The following is a 25,257-nucleotide window of genomic DNA, read 5'->3' on the forward strand; positions in this document are numbered from 1 at the left end:
GCCCCCTCCTCAGCAGACACGATGTTCTGTAGCAGCCGGCGAGAAGCCGCTTCCTCCCGCAGCTGCTGCTAGGACAGAGTCCGCCTGCTGCTGAAAGACAGACAGGCAGCAGGTCAGACAGACAGGCAGCAGGTCAGACAGACAGGCAGCAGGTCAGACTGACAGGTCTCCGTGTCTCCGGCAGCCAGCGCCTCTCTTTGTGCGGAGCCGCTGATGGATCCGTTTGATCCCGCAGGAGGACATAAGGACAGAGGACAGACACATGGACAGGCGGACGGTCACGCAGTGTCGCTATGAGTGAAGGCACGCGCCGCGGGACTGACGGACACACGCTCAGGTAAAGCACACAGATGCGCCCGCCCGCGCGCTGACAGAACAAAGACCGCTCGTCCGTCTGATCCTCGGTGATGCTCGGGCTGCTGTTGTCATGGTAACCATATCAGAGTCTGAGCTCATGAAGAGAGGCGTTTGGATTTACTCTCTCAGATTTTTAGCTTTCCATATTTACCTTAACACACACACACACACACACACACACACACACACACACGCACACACACACACGTCATCACGGACCTGTCAATCACTCAGGCATTGACAATTCATCAGGCTGACGGGATCACGTGACGTGTGCTTGACGTCATTTAGATATTCAATCTTTAAAAATCGACCTCCGTTTTTTTAACGTATTTATTTATTTGTCACCATAAAAGTTTGAAACTGAAACTTTATTTAAATCTTTCCATCATGACGTCATCAGCTCATCTCTGAGTGTTGGGTTCCTATAGGCTGCTGCTGCTGGAAGCAGACTCTTTATGAGTTTGAGTCTTCAGATTATTCTGATTCACAAAATCTGACTTAATCTGAGTTCGTTTTGTTTGTGTAACTAGTGACGTCATGTTTGTGTTACTGTAAACACGGTTTCATGGTCAGATCACATTGGACTGTCCCTTTAAATCAGCAGGTCAACAGGAAGAGAGGGGAGGAAGGAAGCACGCACGCGGGGGGTGGGGGGTGGGGGGGGGGCTTTGTTTCCTTCAGTGTGTGTGTGTGTGTGTGTGTCCTACTTCCTTTGTTTGACAGCTTTGTCATAAAAACACACAATGAGAAGTTTTTAGGAGTCTTTTGGACGTTGAGGACAGCTGAGACAGGAAACCAGAACAGACACAAACATGAAGAATAAACAAGTAAACAAGAACAAAAGCCAAAGATGCTGATCTTGGACTGGACCAGCAGACCAGCGTGGATCCTGTCTGATTACTAAAACTCAGATCCTTTAGTGAAGCCGGGTCTGAGATCGGGTCCGGTTCTGGTTCTGGTCACTGAGCTGTGGTCTGCTGGAGGAGCAGCATCAGTGTCCGAGGATCCAACACAAGGCTGCTGTCCATCATGGACATCCCACAGAGACAAGAGGACATCTGTCCAACCCTTCATTTACTGCTGTTACCACGGTTACCGTTGTCCAAGTTCTGATGGGTTTGGGCCATTCAGCCCTGATCCTGGAGGTGTAAACCCTCGTTTTCGTTTGTTCAGATTTCATCTCTTCCAGGAGATCCATACAGGATCTAAAACCAGCACAGAAGAACATTCTGAGTAAGTCTTTGTTGGAACGATGCTTCCTGGTCTGATGTTGTTGGAAAACCTGAAGGACCACAGCAGAAATGTCCCACAATCCCCTGCAGCAGCCGTCTGCTGCGGTTGTTGGTGGATGAGATGATTGAAGCGGACATGGCCGTTTCTCCTCTGTCAGGGGCCTCAGTGGCGTGAAGACCCATACGCAGCCACACCTTCTAGCTCCTCCCCCTCATGCTGGTCACCAGTCAGCTCACACACGTGGCTCACGCACTCGGATGTGTGGTTCTTATCTGTCCTACCTGGTTGTGAAGGTGGCTAACCGGACTTCATAGAAGGTCATGGGATCTGATGAAGACCAGCGGGTCAACCAACCGTTCGTGTTCAGATGTTTAGATGATCGCTTCCACCTCTCCTTACAGTTATAAACATGTCATCCTGATCAATAAACAGGATCAGCGACCAGTCTGTTTGTCCAGGATAGAGGCGGAGCCACCTCAGCTGTATGCTCCGCCCTGCAGGTAGCCCTGTGCTGAGAGGCAGCTCGTGATTGGTGGTTGCCATGGTACCCAGGCCATCCTCAGGGGAACTATGGGGGCTTCACCTGATGCCCCCTCGGATCCTGGTGGACTGCTGCCTCCCCAACGGTGAGCCTCTTCTCTTCTATTCTGTTCTACTCTATAGTAATCCTACTCTAATTACTTCCTGTACCTGCGCACCAGGTATGATGGTGAGTCTGGACTGTCTCAGAGAAACTCCCCTCATCAGCATCAAGCAGCAGCTCTTTGTTGAAGCCAGGAAGTTCCCGCTCTACCACCTGCTGCAGGTACAGCGCTCTCACCTATGGCCCCGCCCCCTCCAGCTGTGAGACTCCAGGGCTAATCTCTGCTCTCTGATTGGCCAGGAGGAGTCATGCTACATCTTTGTGGGCGTGACCCAGGAGGCAGAGAGGGAGGAGTTTTACGACGAGACGCGGCGTCTGTGTGACCTTCGTCTGTTTCACCCCATCCTGAAGGTCATCGAGCCGCTGGGAAACCGTGAGGAGAAGATCCTGAACCGAGAGATTGGTAGGCCCCGCCCTCTTTCCTCTGACATCATCACCCCCCAGACTTACACTGCACCCCCCACAGGGTTTGCTATTGGGATGCCAGTGTGTGAGTTTGAGATGATGAAGGACTCGGAGGTCCAGGACTTCCGCCGCTCCATACTGAGCGTGTGCAGAGAGGCTATGGAGGAGCGAGAAGGGGGCGGAGCCCACAGCCAGGCACTTTATGTTTACCCCCCCAACGTGGAGTCCAGTCCCCACCTACCCCAACACATCTACAGCAAGCTGGACAAAGGTACGGATCCGGTTCCCCTGCTGGGTTCACCTGTCTGTCTCACCTGTCAGTCACCAAATCCCACCGCTGTCTCTGTCCACGCTTGGTGTCCCCGTCTCACCGTGTCCCCGTGTGTCCCCAGGCCGGCTGATTGTGACCATCTGGGTGATCGTTTCTCCGTCGAACTCTAAGCAGAAGTACACCTTGAAGGTAAAGCTGGACAGGTGTTGGACGGGCCACTGACCTCTAAAACCAGCCAGAGATCGGACCAGAACCAGGTCTGTCTCCACCTCCACCATCACTTATGTCCTTTGTATCCAGGTGAGTCATGACAGTTTACCTGAGCAGCTGATCGCCGAGTCCATCAGGAAGAAGACCCGATCGATGCACCTGTCCCCTCAGCAGCTCCGCCTGTGTGTGCAGGAGTACCAGGGCCAGTACATCCTCAAGGTACACCTGTCTGTCCCTCCACCTGTCCACCACTTGTTTGTCCTTCTGCCCTTGACCCGATCACCTGCCTGTCTCACCTGTGTGTGTCCCTCAGGTGTGTGGCTGTGACGAGTACCTGCTGGAGAAGTTTCCTCTCAGTCAGTACAAGGTAATCACCGTCATCCTGTCTCTCTTTTCTTTGTCTAAGTCACTTCACGTCTTCATCTGTCCCTACCCGTCCCCGTCTCTCTGCAGTACATCCGTTCATGCATTGTTGTGGGACGTCTCCCTCACCTGATGCTTGTGTCCAAAGATAGTCTCTACTCTCAGCTTCCTGCCTCCGGCTACATCACACCGTCCTACAGGTACACTCTTTCATGGCCAATCAGGAGCAGGTACAGATGTCCTCTGGGTGTCCAGGTAATCTGAGGTCTTTGTGCTTCAGCCGAAGGACGCCCCAGCCGTCTCCTTGTCCAGGAGGAGGTGATGGCTCTCCTCCTCGCTCCCTGTGGGCCTTCAACACTCTGCTGAGGGTGCGGCTGCTCTGTGCCACCTACATCAACGTCAACATCCGGGACATTGACAAGGTACCTGTCCTCTGTCTTCTGTCCAACGTCCTTCTCTCTGGGTTTGTCTCAAGTCCCTTCCACTGATGTCTATATGAGTAAATATGACAACAAGAAACCTGTCCTCTGTCTGTGTCTCTGTCCTCGGTTCCTGTCCTCCGCTTCAGTTTCTATACATCATTCATTGTCCCTGTCCTACATCATGCTCTGTCTGTCTTCATCTGTGTCTCTTGTCCCTGTCCAACATGGGATCAGTACAGAATTCGGTACTTTTTAAGGTACCGACCGAATTCAATAGTACCGACCGAGCACCGATTCACGTCATTTCCAACGGTGCCTCGTTTCGGTACCCGTCCTTCATAACGATAACTTGCCTAGACAGCTGCGCATGCGCAAGATCGTTATGTCGTCGGTCGCTGAGAGCGAGTTGTAAACAGAGCAGAGAACGCACGCTGAAGCTTGGGTCCACTTCACTAAATGTGATGGGTAACTGGGTGATGATGAAACAAGCGACAACGATCTAAGTGAGACATCCTCATCTTAATCTGCTCCGGTAGGTAAATAAAATGTTTAAGATAACGTTAGCTTGATATGTTAGCTTCCATTGCCACCATTGTTATCAGCTAATGGTGCGTTCGCTTTCTCCTCGGAACTCCAAATTTCCGACTAGAAGAACATGAACGCGCCCTAAAGTTTGGCTTCACTTTACTAAATGCGACGGGTGATTGGGTGAAGATGAAACCAGCGACAACGATCTAAGTGTGAGGCATCATCGTTTTAATCTGCTCCAGCAGCTAAATAAAATGTTTAAGATAACATTAGCTTGATATGTTAGCTTCCGTTTCGCTAATGGTGCGTTCGCTTTCTCCTCGGAACTCCGAATTTCCGACTGGAAGAACATGAACGCGCTCTAAAGTTTGGCTTCACTTTACTAAATGCGACGGGTGATTGGGTGAAGATGAAACCAGCAACAACGATCTAAGTGTGAGGCATCATCGTTTTAATCTGCTCCAGCAGCTAAATAAACTGTTTAAGATATCGTTAGCTTGATATGTTAGCTTCCATTGCCACCATTGTTATCAGCTAATGGTGCGTTTGCTTTCTCCTCGGAAATTCTAACTTCCCAGTAGGAAAAATCAAATGAAAAAAAGACGGCAAAAGGAATGAAGACACACAATAAATTTAGTTCACAGTAAAGATGTTTGCTTCAGTTTAATTATCAGCTTATAAAACTACAAGGACGATGTTAAAATACAAACAGTTGTATGTTATTTATCGTGATATTTATCAAATATTGTTATATATTGAGAAAAATATATATTTAATTATAAAAGAGAATTAAAATAATAAACACTCAAAAGTATCGAAAATTGGTACCGTTAAGTACCGGTATCGATTCGAAGGGACCGGGAATTAGTACCGGATCGATTCAAATGTCAAAGGTACCCATCCCTACTCTTGTCCCTGTCCAACATCGTGTTCTGTCTTCATCTGTGTCTCTTGTCCCTGTCCAATATCGTGCTCAGTGTCTGTCTTCATCTGTGTCTCTTGTCCCTGTCCAACATCGTGCTCAGTGTCTGTCTTCATCTGTGTCTCTTGTCCCTGTCCAACATCGTGCTCAGTGTCTGTCTTCATCTGTGTCTCTTGTCCCTGTCCAACATCGTGTTCTGTGTCTGTCTTCATCTGTGTCTCTTGTCCCTGTCCAACATCGTGTTCTGTCTTCATCTGTGTCTCTTGTCCCTGTCCAACATCGTGTTCTGTCTTCATCTGTGTCTCTTGTCCCTGTCCAACATCGTGTTCTGTCTTCATCTGTGTCTCTTGTCCCTGTCCAACATCGTGCTCTGTGTCTGTCTTCATCTGTGTCTCTTGTCCTTGTCCAACATCGTGCTCTGTGTGTGTGTGTCCAACTTTGTCTCTTGTCCTGGTCCAACACATAGTCTTGTGTTTCAGTCAATACCCTCAGTCTATCGTTGGGGACATGGACAAGGTCTCTATCCAATACCTAATCCCTGTCCTTCTGTCCTCAGTCTCAGATATAAATCTGTCCTCCACCATGTGTCTTCACTCTGTCTCCTTAGGTTGTCTTGCTGTCCTCTGTCCTCTCATGTTCTCATCAGATGTGATCACAGCTCAGGTAGTGTTCACATGGGAGGTTGTGTGGTCTGGCGTGTCTCTGTGGACGTTATGAGAATGCAACAACAGCAATAAAAATGTGTGTGTGTGTGTGTGTGTGTGTGTGTGTGTGTGTGTGTGTGTGTGTGTGTGTGTGTGTGTGTGTGTGTGTGTGTGTGTGTGTGTGTGTGTGTGTGTGTGTGTGTGTAGATCTATGTGAGGACTGGTATCTACCATGGGGGAGAACCGATGTGTGACAATGTGAACACCCAGAGAGTTCCCTGCTCCCACCCCAGGTAACACACACACACACACACACACACACACACACACACACACACCTGGGTCACCTGACCGTCTCTACACACCTGTGCTCAGGTGGAACGAGTGGCTGACCTATGACCTCTACCTGGCGGACCTTCCTCGCTCAGCCAGACTCTGCTTGTCCATCTGCTCTGTGAAAGGAAGGAAAGGAGCCAAGGAGGTAGGACAGGAAGGAACCATTGATCTTCTTGTGGAGGAGGATGACTGTACCTGTCCACCCACTTGTCCTCCTGTCCTCCCCACCCTGTCCTGTGTCCCCAGGAGCACTGTCCTTTAGCCTGGGGGAACGTTAACCTGTTTGACTACAAGGACATACTGGTCTGTGGGAAGGTAGCTCTGAGTCTCTGGCCCGTCCCCCATGGGCTGGAAGACCTGTTGAACCCCATCGGAGTTGCTGGTTCAAATCCCAACAAGGTACTTCAGACCGTCTGCAGCTGGTGGTCAATCACGACTGATGGTAACTGATCGATACTCGTTCCGTTGTCCTCTGCTCGTTAGGAGACTCCTTGTGTGGAGCTGGAGTTCTCCTGGTTCAACCAAACGGTCGTGTTTCCTGATGAGCAGCAGATAGAAGAGCACGCCAACTGGACCATCAGCAGAGAGCTGGGCTACAGCTACTGCCACGGACTGGTAGGTCCTCCTCTTTCTAAAGGTGGACCAATAGGAGAACCTTCTGATGGAACCACAGGTGGTTCTGTCTTGATGCTTACTTTGGTCCGTTTGATGCTCTTTACCAACCTGATTGGTCAGACAGGAGTCAGGATCAAATCTGAAATGATAGCTGTGTAGTGTTGAGGAGTGGCTACCTATGTAACAACCGACCAATAAGATGTGATATTCCATATAAATATGAAATATCGACCTGACTGATCTTTGAATGTTTCATCAGAAGATTCTGTTTAATTTACTTATTCAGGGATCATAAACACACTTCGTATTAATTCAGACAAACTCAAGTTTATAGTTTATAAAAATGAATTATTTCTATTTCCCTAAACTAATGATTATACAAGACAAGTATGAATGATGGTGTAATGTAATGGATATGAAGTGATTGAATGTGATGTGTGGAACGCTGGAATGGAAGCTAGATGTTTTAGCAAATCCTTTCTTAAAGCTTCTTTCTGGATTATTTCCCTTATCCGATGGCACCATCTAGTGGCTGACAAGCGTATCACACAAAAAGTCTATTCCTCTGTCTTTTTAAGATGGCGACTTCACGTTTCTGTTTATAAATGTGCTTCTGTAGCCGACGAACAGCTAAAACACGAACACGTTGTTTTACGAGTATTATTCTCTTGTCATGCTGTGTTCTCATATATTTATATTTTAGAGACTTACTTGTCTGTGAAAAGTTCACCAACTCTGCATCAGCCGAGGTATTCCTTAAATTTGAAGCAAGTAAGCGCTAGTCTAACGCTATTGGTTAGCTCTGGTCGGCGCTCAGTTTCCTATTGCACAGAGCTCTGTGGGGCAGGGGGCGTGCTTAGCAAAAAAAAAGACGTACTGCTTCCATTTTATCGCAGTACATGATGAGATAATCACTTTTACAGATTTCTGAAATATCATGCATCATTTCTGAAAGGGGAAAACTCCGGAAAGCAGCTTTAACTCGTTCACTGCCAAAGACGACTAAAGTCGTTATTAGCAGTTTTTTTACTGTGTGGGCGTCGGACGAGCCCCCGCACCGTGAGAACAAACATCTCACCTCTGAAGCCGATCTTCATCCGCATACGTCACACATCAAGTGATCAGGAAGCGGAACATCCATGAGATAGGAGATCGTTTTGGGCCGCTGCTGTAAAAAAAGTGAGGGGCGAACCGGAAAAGCTTCTGCCGATCACAATTCAACAACGGACTATGAAAGAACGGATAATGCTCGAAACGCGTGGATTCTTCCCGATGTAAGAGGCGAGTCTCCTCTTCGTTTTGGTTGTTTTGGCGTAGGCATCTTCCTAGCACGCAACGTTCTAGGACTCTTAAAAAAACAGTAAAGACGGTGAGAAACGCTGGCAGCGAAGGGCTTTACCGATCAGGAAACGGCTGGCAGTGAATGAGTTAAAGAGCAAGTCACCCCCAAATCAACTTTTTTTCCCCGATAAACTATATAAATGCGTGTCTAATCGTGCTGCAGACACGTGTAGTCAATAGTTTTGCACTTTAGTGCATTTAAGTTAAAATTTATATTTTCTGCCTAAAACTGTCAGTGTTGTGCCGTTGTCAGGTAAAAACCCTGCACTGTATTTTAATTTAAATCTGCCACCGCTATTGGCTAAGAGGTACCCTAGGATGTTATGATGTCACAATGTCATTGTGAGCCTCTGTGTGTGTGTGTGTGTGTGTGTGTGTGTGTGTGTGTGTGTGTGTATTTGTTAGCGGCTCCGCCCTCTCGGTGTGCCAAGCAACAGCATTTGTTGCATTTCTCAAACACGAAGTGGGAGTGGAGTAATACTCTGGTAGGGGGTGACTTGCTCTTTAAGTATCTGAGAGTTTGTAGAGTCTGGGCTGTAAAAGAATTTGGCTGTCTGGTAAACTAGAGATTTGTTTATAATCACATTCGATGCAATTGGTTGAGTCTACGATACCCTTTTTGTAGAGATCCCCGTTCAGATCCAGGGTCAAGAGGTCAGGATGTACCTCTAGGTACCAGGAACTCGTAGATTAGCTCCGATAGGACCCGTCTAGTCTGAGTTTTCTCCAGGTGACGACGGGAAGCTGGAATGCTTGTTTGCGTCTAAGGCTGTTTGTTTGGCTCTTAGAAGAGCCGGTTGTCTGATTTGACCCGCAGCGTTGCAGAGAGGCTTTGACTGGACGTCAAAGGAAAAGATGGTTTCAAACAAGGGCGTCAGTTTGTTTTCAGAATTGCTGGGGACAATAACCATACACTTGAGTGGGGTTTAAAAATTGCTGGGGACAATAAAGTAGGCTAGCACAGGGGTCGGCTGGAGCCGCATGCGGCTCTTCCATCCATCTGATGCGGCTCTCTGTGCTTGTGAAATAATGAATGGATATTTAAATAAAAAGCTTTATATTTTACTGCATTAATTTTACATCTGTAAGCTAATTCTAAATGTAAAGATTGTCTGCGTAAACCTGAACAGTTCCAACCCGGTCTTACTGTGAGACCGGGTTGATGCGTCACGCTTGTGCGTAATCATATCGGCGCTTCTGAGCTGCTGTCTGACCTTCCCCACCTACAGAGTTTAATTACAACAATCAAACGTGACAGAGCCTGGATTTGTATTCTGAACAGTCTAAACATGTTTTAAAAAGAAACGTAGGACAAAAGTGGCACCTGCTCAGTAAAACCACCAACAGGGTGAAAAATACCAAAAATTGAAGGCAGAGACGGGCTACAACTTCTGGATCAATTTTATATAAATCGTTTTATTGATTATCGTCTAATGAAAGATAATTAAGACGTACATGAGCGATCAGGCGCGTTGCAAGCTTTTCAAAAGTGTGGGGGATGTTGTCTGTGCCTAAAATAATTTCATGTTATTCATCTTGTTAGTTTAATTTCCATAATAGCGGAGCAGGTGCGAATTTTAGACGCGTCACGCACGTCTCCGTTTTAAACATGTTTAAACTGTTCAGAATACAAATCCAGGCTCTGTCTCGTTAGATGGGTGTAACTAAAGTTTGTACTGAATGAAACTTTACATTAAACCATGTTGAAAAGTAAAGGATCCGATTAAATCGTTTCCCCCTCATTTACAGTCAGTACAGTGCAGTGCGCACGGCTCTGGGGTTAATCAAGTTTAATTGTAACATTAATGTGTTACTGGACATGCTGGTCTGGTTGATTAGACCAGTGTTTGAAGTGGAAAACACACACACACACACACACACACACACACACACACACACACACACACACACACACACACACACACACCAATTAAAATAATGCTGATAGCGTGGACTAGAAGCCAGGTGATGGTTTACGTATTTAAATGATGATCAGGCTGCTGTAAAATGTAATCTCCATCCACATCCAGACACAATCATCCTCTATTCTGTCTCTAGTTGCTCTGCTCTTGTCTGGGCTGATCAGCTGACGGTGCGCGCGGCGCGCCTAACTAGCGGCTGATGCACATTTTACGCATTTGGAGAGGTGGACTGGATGCTTTGCGTTTACTGGAAGATGGTCTTAACGCACGGGTGTAGACTACATATTAATGACAAATGAATGAAAATTAAATTGTGAGTTTTTACTTCATATTTTAGAAATAAAAATGATGGGGGAAAACATTTATGACGTCTTTTTAAACTAAATTTTCTAGCGCGACCTGCCTGCTTCACTTAAGTCTCTGCTTATTAAGGTCCGTCCAAAATTACCGTGGCCCACCCAAAAATGAAAACCTGGCGCCGCACCTGTTATAAACCTCTGCAAATGGTTGTTCTTCACTTTATCAAACTCAGACTTTGTACAGCTAATGTCAAGATGTAAAATTATGAATTCAGTCGAGCTCTTCCGTCCCTCCCTCTCCTGCTCTCCTGGAAACCCGACATCGGCTGGGAGGTGAAGAAGGAGATGAGGCAAACTGAGTGAGTGCGACGTAAAGAAACCAGACTGGTGTGGAGGTGAGCAAAACAGCTGGAAAAGTGTGGGTGTTGAATCCCCCACGGGTGCGACGCCCCCGGCTGCTGTCACCTGTTGTGAGCAGCTCTCTGCTGTCTGAGGGTAGGCCCCGCCCACAACGCCGCGGCTGCTGCGGTGTTTTCTTTACTGTGGGAAACGGGTAATAATGGCTCTTTGATGGGAACAGGTTACCGACCCCTGGTATAAGATCTGAGCTGGTAAAACAAAAATCCTCATCAGCAGGCTTTTTTGAAAGTGGGGGGGACACAGCTGCCGATCACGAATTTTGCCGGGGACATGTCCCCGGCGTCCCCGGTTAAAATGACGCCTATGATTTCAAAATGCTTTTTCTGAAATTGGCCGGTTCGAGAGTCAGCTGGAAACTGATTTAATCGGGAAGTAATTCCTGTTTTACTAAAACCCATTGTTTACAAATTTGGCGAATTTGACACATTTGAGGGCTTTACCAAAAAGTACCTCAGAAGCCACGCCTTCCTTCAGATACAAAGATGGTGAACTCTTGGTGTGAATGAGAATGTTTTAAAACACTTATGTGAAGCGTATGTTAAACATTAATAATTATCATCACAGATTATTCAAACATTTGATTTAAACATCTTGTTCATTCAACTCATTTGACTATTTCAACCTTTAAGCTGTAAAGTCATTTAAGAACTGGAGGTGGGCGCCCTTCATTCTGAGCGAGGATGCAGGAGTCTGGCATGGCGCCTTGAGCAAAGACGTTATGGCTTCTTTGGCTTGTTGTTTTTGTCTGCAAGTGAAAGCCTACTTTTGGTCAAACTGTTGGTGAAAACTTGACCACTGGTACGTTACATCTACCTGTCCAGAACCAGAACCAGAATGGTGCAAAGGCAAGGAACCAGCCAGGGTGGGGTCTTGGTGGTAGAACTGCAGTCTCCTGCTGAAGAGTCCTTGGACAGATCGCTGGGATTGATGCTGATGAAGGCTTAGAGCAGAAAAGGGTCCAAAAATCAGAAGACATAACAAAATACAACAGGGAGTTCCGTTTCTTTTGGACCATGAAGATGTGGACCACTGCTTTGGTTATGAGTTTGTGGACTAGAGTAGAAAAGGATCGGCACAAGTAGCATACAGACAGGTGTAGCATAAGACATCATAATGTCAAATCGAATTTCTACAGGACATTGGTGAATCTGGATGAGATTTGAAAATATGTCTTCTTGTCTCTGTGTCCCCCTGTCTCTGTCCTCCTGTCTGGGTCTCAGAGCAGTCGTCTGGCCTGTGACAGCACCGTTTCAGCATCCGATGCAGAACAGCTTCGTTCTCTTTGCTCCAAAGATCCTCTGTACGAGCTGTCAGAGCAGGAGAAGGACTTCCTCTGGAGACACAGGTGGGGTGACCAGATGTCCCGCTTTGTGCGGGACACTCCCGCATTTTCATTACTTTTCACGTGTCCCGCAAATAAAGACTCATGTCACGCATTATTGACAGTTTCCCATTTCGAGTTTCAATCCTGTAGAAGAAACTGTGGAGGAATCTGTCTGTTGCTGTCAATCAAACGGAGGCGGGACTTAAACGCAGATCCGGAGCGTGTGTGGAGCGCGCTCGAACCACCAAAACAAGCGTGAGCGAGCACGGAGGAGAAAATGCTGTAAACCCGTGAACTAAACGTGTTCAGAGATACTCGACAGAGTCTAGGCGCGGAGTCTGATGTGAAGAGGTCAAAAGCAGGTTTTCCAGTAATTAGACGGGTCCATGATAAACACCATGGAGGCTCTAACACAGACACGGTGCTGCGGTTTCAGATACCTGCGTTCATGCTGAGCCTTGAAGCACAGTGAAGACATAAAGAGAATGAATGGAAGCTTTCATCACTTATTCTCAGAATTTTGGGCCAAAACGTAACTCTAAGAATCTCTGTTATTAGATTAGATCTGAATTTTTAGAGATTAGAATCTGATGTTTATTCTCTCACCTAAAATCTAGAAGAGATTTGTTGTCATGTTTAAAAAAAACGTTTTGTTTCTCAATTACAAAAAAATATAAAAATGTATGGATATTTTTGAATGAGATGCTGATTTTAGTGGAAAATGAATTAAAAACAAACATCCATCCATTTTCATCCGCTTATCCAGAGTCGGGTCGTGGGGGCAGTAGCCTAAGGTGAGAGGCCCAGACTTCCCTCTCCCCAGCCACTTGGGCCAGCTCCTCCGGGGGAATCCCAAGGCGTTCCCTGGCCAGGTGAAAGACATAGTCCCTCCACCGTGTCCTGGGTCTACCTTTAGGTCTCCTCCCGGTTGGACGTGCCCGGAAAACCTCACCAGGGAGGCGTCCAGGAGGCTTCCTGACCAGATGCCCGAGCCACCTCAACTTGCTCCTCTCAATGTGGAGGAGCAGCGGGTCTACTCCGAGCCCCTCATGGATGACCGAGCTTCTCACCCTATCTCTAAGGGAGAGCCCAGCCACTCTTCAGAGAAAACTCATTTCAGCCGCTTGTATCCACAATCTCGTTCTTTCGGTCACTACCCAAAGCTCATGACCATAGGTGAGGGTAGGAACGTAGATCGACCGGTAAATCGAGAGCTTCACCTTCTGGCTCAGCTCTCTCTTCACCACGACAGACCGGTACAACGCCCGCATCACTGCAGATGCAGCACCAATCCGCCTATCGATCTCACGCTCCAGCTTTCCCTCACTTGTGAACAAGACCCCGAGATACTTAAACTCCTCCACTTGGGGCAGGACCTCATCCCTGACCCGGAGAAGGTCTTCTACCCTTTTCCGAATCAAGACCATGGTCTCAGATTTAGAGGAGCTGATTCTCATCCCAGCTGCTTCACACTCGGTTGCAAACTGCTCCAGCGAAAGCTGAAGATCACGTTCTGATGAAGCCAACAGGACCACATCATCTGCAAGAAGCAGAGACCTGATCCTCAGGCCACCAAAACTGATGCCCTGCACACCTTGGCTGCTCCTAGAAATCCTGTCCATAAAGGTTATGAACAGAATCGGTGACAAAGGGCAGCCTTGGTGGAGTCCAACTCTCACTGGGAACGAGCCCGACTTACTGCTGGCAATACGGACCAAGCTCTGACACCGGTCATACATAACAGCCCATATCAGAGGGCCCTCATACTCCCGGAGTACCCCCCACAGGATCCCCCGAGGGACGCGGTCAAACACCTTCTCCAAATACACAAACACATGTAGATTGGTTGGACAAATTCCCACGCGCCCTCCAGGATCCCCTAAGGGTATAGAGCTGGTTCCACGGCCAGGACAAAAACCACATTGCTCCTCCTGAATCTGAGGTTCAACAATCCGACGGACCCTCCTCTCCAGAACCCCTGAATAGACCTTACCAGGAAGGCTCAGGAGTGTGATCCCCCTGTAGTTGGAACACACCCTGCAGTCCCCCTTTTTAAATAAGGGGACCACCACCCCGGTCTGCCAGTCCAGTGGGACTGCCCCAATGTCCACGCAATATTGCAGAGCCGCGCCAGCCAACACAGCCCCACCACATCCAGAGCCTTAAGGAACTCTGGGCGGATCTCGCCCACCCCTGGAGCCTTGCCACAGAGGAGCTTTCTAACCACCTCAGTGACCTCAGCACCAGAGATTTGAGAGGCCAACGCAACATCCCCAGAGTCTGCTTCCTCACTGGAAGACGTGTCGGTGGGATTGAGGAGGTCTTCGAAGTGTTCTGCCCACTGATCCACAACTTCCTGAGTAGAGGTCAGAAGCACACGATCCCCACTATAGATAGTGTTGGTAGTGACCTGCCCCCCCCCCCCCCCCCCCCCCGAGGCGCCTGATGGTGGACCAGAGTCTCCTCAAAGCCGTACAGAGGTCTTGCTCCAAGGTCTCACCAAACTCCTCCCACGCCGGGTTTTTGCCTCGGTGACCACCTTAGCTGCATTCCGCTTGGACCGTCAGTGCCTGTAAGCTGCCTCTGGAGTCCCACAGGCCAAAAAGACCTGATGGGACTCTTTCTTCAGCTTGACAGCATCCTTAACTGCCGGTGTCCACCAGCAGGTTCGGGGGTTTCCACCACGACAGGCACAGACGATCCTGCGACCACAGCTCCGGTTGGCCGCCTCAACAATGGAGGCACAGAACAGGGTCCATTCAGACTCAATTTCCCCCGCCTCCCTTGGAACATTTTGGAAGTTCTGTCGGAGGTGGGAATTGAAGCTCCTTCTGACAGAAGACTCTGCCAGACATTCCCAGCAGACCCTCGCAATATGTTTGGGCCTGCCTGGTCTGACTGGCATCCTCCCCCGCCATCTGAGCCAACTCACCACCAGGTAGTGGTCAGTTGACAGCTCCGCCCCCCTCTTGACCCGAGTGTCCAAGACATGCGGCCGCAGGTCAGATGAAAAGACAACAAAGTTGATCATCGAGCTGCGGCCCAAGGTATCCTGGTGCCAAGAGCACATATGGACACCTTTATGTCTGAACATGGTGTTCATTATGGACAATCCATGACGGGCAAAGAAGTCCAACAACAAAACACCACTCGAATTCAGATCAGGGGGTCGTTCCTCCCAACCACACCTCTCCAGGTCTCACTGTTGTTGCCCACGTAAGCGTTAAAGTCCCCCAGCAGAACAGGGAGTCACCGGAAGGAGCGCTTTCCAGCACCCTCTCCAAGATCTCCAAAAAGGGTAAGTAGTCTGAACTGTAGTTTGATGCATAAGTACAGACCACAGTCAGAACCCGTCCCCCCACACGTAGGCGGAGGGAGACTACCCTCTCCTTCACTGGGGTGAACGTACAGGCACCAAGATGGGGGGCAACTAGTATGCCCACCCCTGCTCGGCGCCTCTCAGTGGGAGCAACTCCAGAGTGGTAGAAAGTCCAACCCCTCTCAAGAAAACTGGTTCCAGAGCCAGAGACATGCGTTGAGGTGAGTTCGACTATATCTAGTCGGAACCTCACACACCAACTCAGGCTCCTTCCCCACCAGAGAGGTGACATTCCATGTGCTGAGAGCCAGCTTCTGTAGCCGAGGATCAGACCGCCAAGGTCCCCGCTCTCGACTACCTTGTGGGCGACGGTGGCACAGGAGTTAAGTGCTCGCCCCGTAATCGGAAGGTTGCAGTTTCGAGCCCCGCTCAGTCTGTCGCTGTGTCCTTGGGCAAGACACTTAACCCACGTTGCCTGCTGCTGGTGGTCGGAGGGACCGGTGGCGCCAGTGCTCGGCAGCCTCGCCTCTGTCAGTGTGCCCCAGGACAGCTGTGGCTAAATTGTAGCTCATCCCCACCAGTGTATGAATTTGTGTGTGAATGTGTGAATGACTGATTGTGTTGTAAAGCGCCTTGGGGGGTTCCACAACTCTAGAAGGCGCTATATCAAATACAGGCCATTTACCATTTACCACCTGTCACACACTGCACCCGGCCCCTTTGGCCCCTCCCACGAGTGGTGAGCCCATGGGAAGGGGGACCCACGTTTCCTCTTCGGGCTGTGCCCGGTCGGGCTCCATGGGTGAAAGCCCGGCCACCAGGCGCTCGCCAACGTGCCCCACCTCCAGGCCTGGCTCCAGAGGGGGGCCCCAGTGACCCACGTCTGTGTGAGGGAATGCGGTTTCCATTTATATAATTCATCATAAGAGGTCTAAAAACAAACATAAATAAATCTAAAAAAATATTACTGGTACTTTAACTGTCATTCTGTTGTGGAAAACATTGAACGAAACCCCTGAAAAGCTGCTTAAACCTGCATGTTTTTATTGTTGTGGGCCTATCTATATAATTAAAATCATCAGAGCCACTACAGAAGGCCCACAGAGCCTGAGTTATGTTGTGGTAACTTGAGAGGAACTGTGAAATAGTAAAGCTTTTGTTATGTGCTAGTTCATGTTGAAGTCAAATAAAATATATACAAGAAATAAATGATGATAATAAGAATATAATTATATATATGTAACAGTGATGTTAGTGCTAAAAGGCAGAATATACATTTTGTTTGCTTTTTTCTCATTGGAACTTCACGTTGTCCCACATGTGGCAGATTGGGATCTGGTCACCCTAGACACAGGTGGGGGTGGAGCCTAACACTGAGACACAGGCCCAATCCCAATACTCACACTTCCACCCTTGTGCCCTTCAATTAAACGATCCAGACCAGGGGTGCGAGTGCGTAGGGTGTCTCGATTCTCGAGTGCGCAAGTTGATACCGCCCGTTTTGCACGCTTGATCTGCACCCTTCAGGGTATTACCCACAATCCATTGCTGCGGGAGAATAGGCTCAAGAGCCTTTTCCAAAAATGTGTATTTTCTGATGAAAGTAGTTCATTTTAAGACGATTAGTTGATGCTCTGAATGTTTTAGACAGCAGCATTGAATGCAAATTTATTTCAAATAATTGTTTGATTGTTTGTTTGAAAGTTGTTAATAAAGGTTTTTTTAAAAGTATCACAATGACCACCATTCCAGCATGCGTTGAGGTCAATGACGTAATACCCCCCGCCCGCACACTTGTGTACCACGCACCCGAAGCCGTACAGCGCACTTTCTCCAAGTTAACTTCGCTGAAGACCACAGGGCGAGTATTGGAGTTGGGCCAAAGTAAAGGGTCTAAACAGACTTCTTCTCTGGTTTCTACCTAATCCTCCTAAATCAAAGGAAACTGTTCCAACCCCCGAAGACATTGTCTCTTTTAGGACACCAGCTGGTGGGAATTTTCAGGTCTCATTGTGTCTTCTTCCTCCTGCAAAGGTGTCCACCAGCACCTGATTGTCTTTGTCATGTTTGGCTTCTAAATTCTTCACCATAGCCTAACAGGGCTGAGGAGGATGGTCCAGAACACGTCCTCCTCAGCCCAGAATGTTGGGTTGATCATCGAACTCACCTGATAGAAGGAACACCTGTTTTTACTTTTATCTCTGTTTGCTTTAATCTTTGTCTCTGTTCGTCTGTCTCCACCCGTCTTCTGTCTCTTTGACTCTGTCTACACTCATCTATTTATACCTGTCTTTCTACCTGTCTCTACTTGTCTCTCTCTACCTGTCTCCACCCGTCCGTCTCCACCCGTCCGTCTCTGCAGACATTACTGTATAAACATTCCAGAGTCTCTTCCTAAACTTCTTCTGTCAGTCAAATGGAACTCCAGGGATGAGGTGTCACAGGTAAAGGACTCGTCACTATCAGGTTGGATCTCTGAAGCCTTTAGCGTGTCTCGTGTCTCACCTGTGTCCTCCTGGTCTTCATCAGATGTATTGTTTGCTGAAGGAGTGGCCTTTGATGGAGTCGGAGTCAGCTCTAGAGCTGCTGGATTGTAATTTCCCTGATCCGATGGTCCGAGAGTTTGCTCTGCGCTGCCTGGTGCAGGGACTGACCGACGACAAGCTGTCCCAGTACCTGCTGCAGCTCGTACAGGTGCGTTCACACCTGTCCTAAACAGTGTTGGTAGCTAACTGTGTGTGTGACGATCTGATCTGTGTGTCCACAGGTGTTAAAGTATGAAATGTACCTGGACAATCCTCTAGCTCGATTCCTCATCAAGAAAGCTCTGACCAATCAGAGGATAGGACACTTCTTCTTCTGGCACCTGAAGTCAGTTCAAATGACCTGTTAATGCCTGTTCCACACACCTGTTCTCATGTTTGATTTAACAGGAAGTGTTTTTCTCAGATCAGAAATGCACAACAAGACCGTTTCTAGACGCTTCGGTTTGCTGCTGGAGGCTTTCTGCAGAGCCTGCGGGATGTACTTAAAACATCTGAACAGACAGGTGAGCAGACAGAGAGACACCTGGGTAGAGAGGTGAGCAGACAGACACCTGGGTAGAGAGGTGAGCAGACAGACACCTGGGTAGAGAGGTGAGCAGACAGACACCTGGGTAGAGAGATGAGCAGACAGACACCTGGGTAGACAGACACCTGGGTAGAGAGGTGAGCAGACAGACACCTGGGTAGAGAGGTGAGCAGACAGACACCTGGGTAGAGAGATGAGCAGACAGACACCTGGGTAGACAGACACCTGGGTAGAGAGGTGAGCAGACAGACACCTGGGTAGAGAGGTGAGCAGACAGACACCTGGGTAGAGAGGTGAGCAGACAGACACCTGGGTAGAGAGGTGAGCAGACAGACACCTGGGTAGAGAGGTGAGCAGACAGACACCTGGGCAGACAGACACCTGGATAGAGAGGTGAGCAGACAGACACCTGGGGGAGCAGGAGAGCAGTAGTGACTTTGGTGTCTGTGAACATCAGAGGAAGTTGTCAAACCTGTAACGAGGTCAGACCTTCTCAACATTGAACTGGTCTCCTGAGAAGCTGGACACTAACACTGGTGTACCTGCCCAGGTGGAGGCCATGGATAAACTGGTGAACCTGACTGACACGCTGAAGCAGGAGAAGAAAGATGAGACCCAGAAGGTAGGACACCCCAAACAATCCTGCCCTTGTGTCTTTCTCTGTTCTGTGATTGGCTGATGGTGGATTGCTGTTATTGGCTATTAGGTGCAGATGAAGTTCCTGGTTGAGCACATGTCTCGTCCAGACTACATGGAGTCTCTGCAGGGATTCGTCTCTCCACTGAACCCAGTTCACCAACTGGGAAACCTCAGGTTACCAGCTCATCCCGGGAAGTCACCAAGCAGCTGATCCAAAACCTCCCACCCAGCTAACCCCACCTTTAACCTGACATTTGTAGGCTGGAGGAGTGCAGGATCATGTCCTCGGCGAAGCGCCCCCTGTGGCTGAACTGGGAGAACCCCGACATCATGTCTGAGCTGCTCTTCACCAATAACGAGATCATCTTCAAGAACGGAGATGGTAGCTAGCTCAGTGCTAACAACCACACCAGTTTCAATGCAACATGTGCTAGCAAAACAACTGTACCGGGGCATTGTGGGTAATGTAGTTGTGTTTGTAATGCAGACCTACGTCAGGACATGCTGACTCTGCAGATCATTAAGATCATGGAAAACATCTGGCAGAACCAGGGCCTGGACCTGCGGTGAGTGGGTGACAACATCAGAGACGGTGACATCATCACGCACCTGCCTAACTTCTTGTGTGTGTGTGTGTGTTGTAGCATGTTGCCGTATGGATGCCTGTCCATCGGTGACTGTGTGGGTCTTATTGAGGTGGTCAAGAACAGCTTCACCATCATGCAGATCCAGTGTAAAGGAGGCCTGAAGGGGGCGCTGCAATTTAACTCCAACACACTTCACCACTGGATCAAAGACAAGAACCGCGGAGAGGGGTTAGTACTCTTCTGTCTGACGCTACACCTGTCTGACACTACACCTGTCTGACACTACACCTGTCTGACACTACACCTGTCTGACGCTACACCTGTCTGACACTACACCTGTCTGACGCTACACCTGTCTGACGCTACACCTGTCTGACGCTACACCTGTCTGATGCTACACCTGTCTGACGCTACACCTGTCTGACACTACACCTGTCTGACACTACACTTGTCTGACGCTACACCTGTCTGACACTACACCTGTCTGACACTACACCTGTCTGACGCTACACCTGTCTGACACTACACCTGTCTGACACTACACCTGTCTGACACTACACCTGTCTGACGCTACACCTGTCTGATGCTACACCTGTCTGACACTACACCTGTCTGACACTACACCTGTCTGACACTACACTTGTCTGACGCTACACCTGTCTGACACTACACCTGTCTGACACTACACCTGTCTGACGCTACACCTGTCTGACGCTACACCTGTCTGACGCTACACCTGTCTGATGCTACACCTGTCTGACGCTACACCTGTCTGATGCTACACCTGTCTGACGCTACACCTGTCTGACGCTACACCTGTCTGACGCTACACCTGTCTGACACTACACCTGTCTGACGCTACACCTGTCTGACACTACACCTGTCTGACGCTACACCTGTCTGATGCTACACCTGTCTGACGCTACACCTGTCTGATGCTACACCTGTCTGACGCTACACCTGTCTGACGCTACATCTGTCTGACGCTACACCTGTCTGATGCTACACCTGTCTGACGCTACACCTGTCTGACGCTACATCTGTCTGATGCTACACCTGTCTGACGCTACACCTGTCTGACGCTACACCTGTCTGATGCTACACCTGTCTGATGCTACACCTGTCTGACGCTACACTTGTCTGATGCTACACCTGTCTGACGCTACACCTGTCTGATGCTACACCTGTCTGACGCTACACCTGTCTGACGCTACACCTGTCTGATGCTACACCTGTCTGATGCTACACCTGTCTGACGCTACACCTGTCTGACGCTACACCTGTCTGATGCTACACCTGTCTGATGCTACACCTGTCTGATGCTACACCTGTCTGACGCTATACCTGTCTGACGCTACACCTGTCTGACGCTACATCTGTCTGACGCTACACTTGTCTGATGCTACACCTGTCTGACGCTACACCTGTCTGATGCTACACCTGTCTGATGCTACACCTGTCTGACGCTACACCTGTCTGATGCTACACCTGTCTGATGCTACACCTGTCTGACGCTATACCTGTCTGACGCTACACCTGTCTGACGCTACACCTGTCTGATGCTACACCTGTCTGACGCTACACCTGTCTGATGCTACACCTGTCTGACGCTACATCTGTCTGACACTACACCTGTCTGACGCTACACCTGTCTGACGCTATACCTGTCTGATGCTACACCTGTCTGACGCTACACTTGTCTGACGCTACACCTGTCTGATGCTACACCTGTCTGACACTACACCTGTCTGACGCTACACCTCTCTGACGCTACACCTCTCTGACGCTACACCTCTCTGACGCTACATCTGTCTGATGCTACACCTGTCTGATGCTACACCTGTCTGACGCTACACTTGTCTGACGCTACACCTGTCTGACGCTACACCTGTCTGACGCTATACCTGTCTGATGCTACACCTGTCTGACACTACACCTGTCTGACGCTACACCTGTCTGACGCTACACCTCTCTGACGCTACACCCCTCTGACGCTACACCTGTCTGATGCTACACCTGTCTGACGCTACACCTGTCTGATGCTACACCTGTCTGACGCTACACCTGTCTGATGCTACACCTGTCTGACGCTACACCTGTCTGACGCTATACCTGTCTGATGCTACACCTGTCTGACGCTACACTTGTCTGATGCTACACCTGCCTGACGCTACACCTCTCTGACGCTACACCTCTCTGACGCTACACCTGTCTGACGCTACACCTGTCTGACGCTACACCTGTCTGACGCTACACCTGTCTGACACAACACCTATCTGACGCTACACCTGTCTGATGCCACACCTGTCTGACTGAATGCCTGTTGTTCTCTCTCATAGGCATCAGTCTTACTGCCTGTTTCATCTCTTCATCCATCTGTAAACCCACCTGTCTGACTCACCTGTCTTTCAGGTATGACAGAGCCATTGACCTGTTCACCAGGTCGTGTGCAGGTTATTGTGTCGCCACGTTCATCCTGGGAATCGGAGACCGTCACAACTCCAACATCATGGTGAAAGAGAATGGCCAGGTGAGCCTCCTCCTCCTGGTTGTTTCCCTCCCTTACTCCGCCCCCTGACTCTTCTTCTTGCTGCAGCTGTTCCACATTGACTTTGGTCACTTCCTGGATCATAAGAAGAAGAAGTTTGGCTACAAAAGGGAGCGGGTTCCCTTTGTCCTGACTCAGGACTTCCTCATCGTCATCAGTAAAGGAGTTCAGGAGTCCACCAAGACGAAGGAGTTTGAGAGGTCTCACCTGCTCCTCACCCATCTGCAGCTGCTCCTGCTGCCTCTTAGATCTTTTCTTACCTGTGCTCACCTGTATGTGGTGCAGGTTCCAGGAGATGTGCTACAAGGCTTACCTGGCTATCCGACAGCACGCCAGCTTGTTCATCAACCTCTTCTCCCTCCTCCTGGGCTGTGGGATGCCTGAGCTGCAGACTTTTGATGACATTGCCTACCTGAGGAAGACGCTCGCCTTAGGTAAGCTGGAGAGATGAGATGGGGGGTCCATGGTGGGACCGAACATAAAGGGTTTGCTGTAGCTCAGGGGAAGCATGGCTGATTGCCAACAGAAGGGTTGCTGGTTTGATTCCAGTGACCTGCAGGTAAACCTAGGATGACCAGATCCCAACTCACCAAATGTGCGACAGAGTGAAACCCTCTTTGCTCTAACACGACTGTTAAATATACATAGCACACGGTATGTTTCATGTACTATAGATTTTATTCACATTCAGCTTGAACCAGCAAACAGCAAAAGCTTTACAGCTATTCCTCGGTTCCTCTCCAGCTACAGCTTCAGTCAGGCTCTGTGGACCTTCGACAGCAGCTCCGAGTCTTTTTAGCTAAAATGGTTTAAATCAACTTTTTCATTAATACAGATAGGCCCACTATAAAAACACGTAGGCTTAAGCAGCTTTTCAGTTTTTGCTTCCCACATCAGAATGGCAGTAAATGTACCAGTAACACGTTTAGATCTATTCAGGTTTGTTTCTGATTCATTTCCCCCAAAATCAGCTTCCCACTGAACAAGTATCCATACTTGTGCTGCAACATTTTTCTTCTTAATTCAGAACTTTTTTTTTCAGTAGATATTTATGGGCATGGACGTAGTGGAGGGGGGGGTTGGGGGGGGCTGAAATGTCTTCATCATTCCTGTCGGTGTAATTTCGAAAAGAACATTTTCTTTTATCCAAATGAGTGTAGATGTGTTCATTACAGAGGTCCGTCCTCAACGACGTAGATGTAGAAGAGTAGACACCACGCCGACCACCACTGTGTACGATTCACATTTTCGTGGTCTACTTTATAAACTGTAAGGTTAACAGGATGTTTTAGCTAACGTTCTGGAGCTGTGGTGGAACACCGTTCATAAACCCGTTCACACGCCAGAACGAGAGCTCACTTTATTATTCACCATGCAAAATAAGTGAGTTTGCTCTACGTTCACAAAAAAGGAACACGTTTGCGAGCGATCGTTAAATGAACTTGCTGGTAAAACACCACCGTGTTGTGTTTATAAGACGTACCCGGGTTTGGTGAAGGTTGTGTTTGTTTCTTCTTCTTCATGTTTGTTGTCTGCTCTCTTAAAGGTTCAAAATATAACTGTAGCTATTGGATATTTTACTATCTGCATGGTGGCGCAGTGGTTAGCACTGTTGCCTCGCAGCACGAAGGTCGCAGGTTCGAAACTCGGCTGCGGCCTTTCTGCGTGGAGTTGCGTGTTCTCCCCATGCATGCGTGGGTTTCTTCCGGGTACTCCCGTTCCCCCCACAGATCACAACATGCCCTATAGGTTAGAAACTGTAAGTCGCTTTGGATAAAAGCATCTGCTAAATAAATAAACATAAAACTATTTGAATGTTCTATTGAATTCTAATTAATAGAGTATTCCATTTTGACATGTTTCAAGTGCAACGTGGTCTGCTGCTAAAATTATGAAATAAAACAACAAAATTACGAGGCTGAAATGTCAGACTCTTGTTATAAAAGGCTCCATAATATATATTAAATTGGCGTTTCCATCTGATATTTATAGATGTTTGATGCAAACATTTTTACCTGCATTTCAGTAACATTCTAGGTTTGTAATGATATGACTCATCTTAGGCCCTGTCCACACGTAGCCGGGGATCTGCCAAAACGTAGATATTTTTCTACGTTTTGGCCTGTCATCCACACAAAAACGGAGTTTTTTCACACAAAAACGGATCTTTTTAAAAACTCCTGCCAAAGTGAAGATCTGCGTTTTCTCCGTTTTGGGTGTCTGCGTGTGGACAGACAAAACCGGAGTTTTAAGGTCCGCAACGTCACTTTCCACGACAAAAAAATGCTGACATCACGCGTGCGACCTGTGTTTACACTAGCCGACAGCATGGATGCCCTCAGAGCTGCGCTCGCTTTATCAATTGTCCAAGCGATTTTTGCTTGTTTGTTGTTGCAAGCGGAATTACTGCTCCTAGCGGAAGACCACAGACGAAGGACGAGGTTAAGAACGGGGGAAGTACTGCCGCCTACAGGTCTGGCATGTCCTTAACAACGTATTTATCCGGGTACGTGTGGACAGAGTTTTATTTTTTAAATGAGGTGTGGATGCAAGTTTTTGGAGGGGCGGATATTCATTTTTGAAAAACCCGGCTACGTGTGGACTAGGCTTTAGTCAGAAGAGCATATACGATATGATCAGTAGAACTTCATGTACTTCATTAACGTGTTCAGTAGCTACAGGAAATGTTAATGACATTTATTTCTACTACTAACAACAATGATAATGATGACACATAAATTATGTACGGGTTAGCAATAATCTGTCTGACATGCCTGACGATCGACGCGTTTATGAGCTACGTGCTACAGCGGCAAACTGACATGAATCTATGT

At 48.4% G+C, this 25,257-nt stretch overlaps 1 protein-coding gene across 1 annotated transcript in view; it reads left to right on the forward strand.

The window, feature by feature from the left end:
• zgc:158659 (phosphatidylinositol 4,5-bisphosphate 3-kinase catalytic subunit alpha isoform) overlaps positions 1–25,257 on the forward strand; it is a 26,841-nt gene continuing 1,584 nt past the window's right edge. Inside the window, exons 1-27 of the mRNA XM_070548414.1 lie at positions 1–337; positions 2,094–2,219; positions 2,295–2,398; positions 2,477–2,639; positions 2,703–2,912; positions 3,034–3,101; positions 3,213–3,341; positions 3,436–3,489; positions 3,576–3,685; positions 3,766–3,907; positions 6,209–6,294; positions 6,377–6,482; positions 6,584–6,736; positions 6,821–6,952; positions 12,155–12,279; positions 17,940–18,021; positions 18,107–18,271; positions 18,345–18,448; positions 18,527–18,626; positions 19,200–19,271; positions 19,356–19,462; positions 19,549–19,670; positions 19,776–19,854; positions 19,933–20,103; positions 22,288–22,405; positions 22,472–22,623; positions 22,709–22,857. Of these exons, the coding sequence (XP_070404515.1) occupies positions 2,135–2,219; positions 2,295–2,398; positions 2,477–2,639; positions 2,703–2,912; positions 3,034–3,101; positions 3,213–3,341; positions 3,436–3,489; positions 3,576–3,685; positions 3,766–3,907; positions 6,209–6,294; positions 6,377–6,482; positions 6,584–6,736; positions 6,821–6,952; positions 12,155–12,279; positions 17,940–18,021; positions 18,107–18,271; positions 18,345–18,448; positions 18,527–18,626; positions 19,200–19,271; positions 19,356–19,462; positions 19,549–19,670; positions 19,776–19,854; positions 19,933–20,103; positions 22,288–22,405; positions 22,472–22,623; positions 22,709–22,857 (3,088 nt within the window). The 5' untranslated portion in view covers positions 1–337; positions 2,094–2,134. The remainder of the gene's footprint in view (positions 338–2,093; positions 2,220–2,294; positions 2,399–2,476; positions 2,640–2,702; positions 2,913–3,033; positions 3,102–3,212; positions 3,342–3,435; positions 3,490–3,575; positions 3,686–3,765; positions 3,908–6,208; positions 6,295–6,376; positions 6,483–6,583; positions 6,737–6,820; positions 6,953–12,154; positions 12,280–17,939; positions 18,022–18,106; positions 18,272–18,344; positions 18,449–18,526; positions 18,627–19,199; positions 19,272–19,355; positions 19,463–19,548; positions 19,671–19,775; positions 19,855–19,932; positions 20,104–22,287; positions 22,406–22,471; positions 22,624–22,708; positions 22,858–25,257) is intronic.

Source organism: Nothobranchius furzeri, chromosome 2 (assembly GCF_043380555.1).
Source record: "Nothobranchius furzeri strain GRZ-AD chromosome 2, NfurGRZ-RIMD1, whole genome shotgun sequence".
NCBI lineage: Eukaryota > Metazoa > Chordata > Actinopteri > Cyprinodontiformes > Nothobranchiidae > Nothobranchius > Nothobranchius furzeri.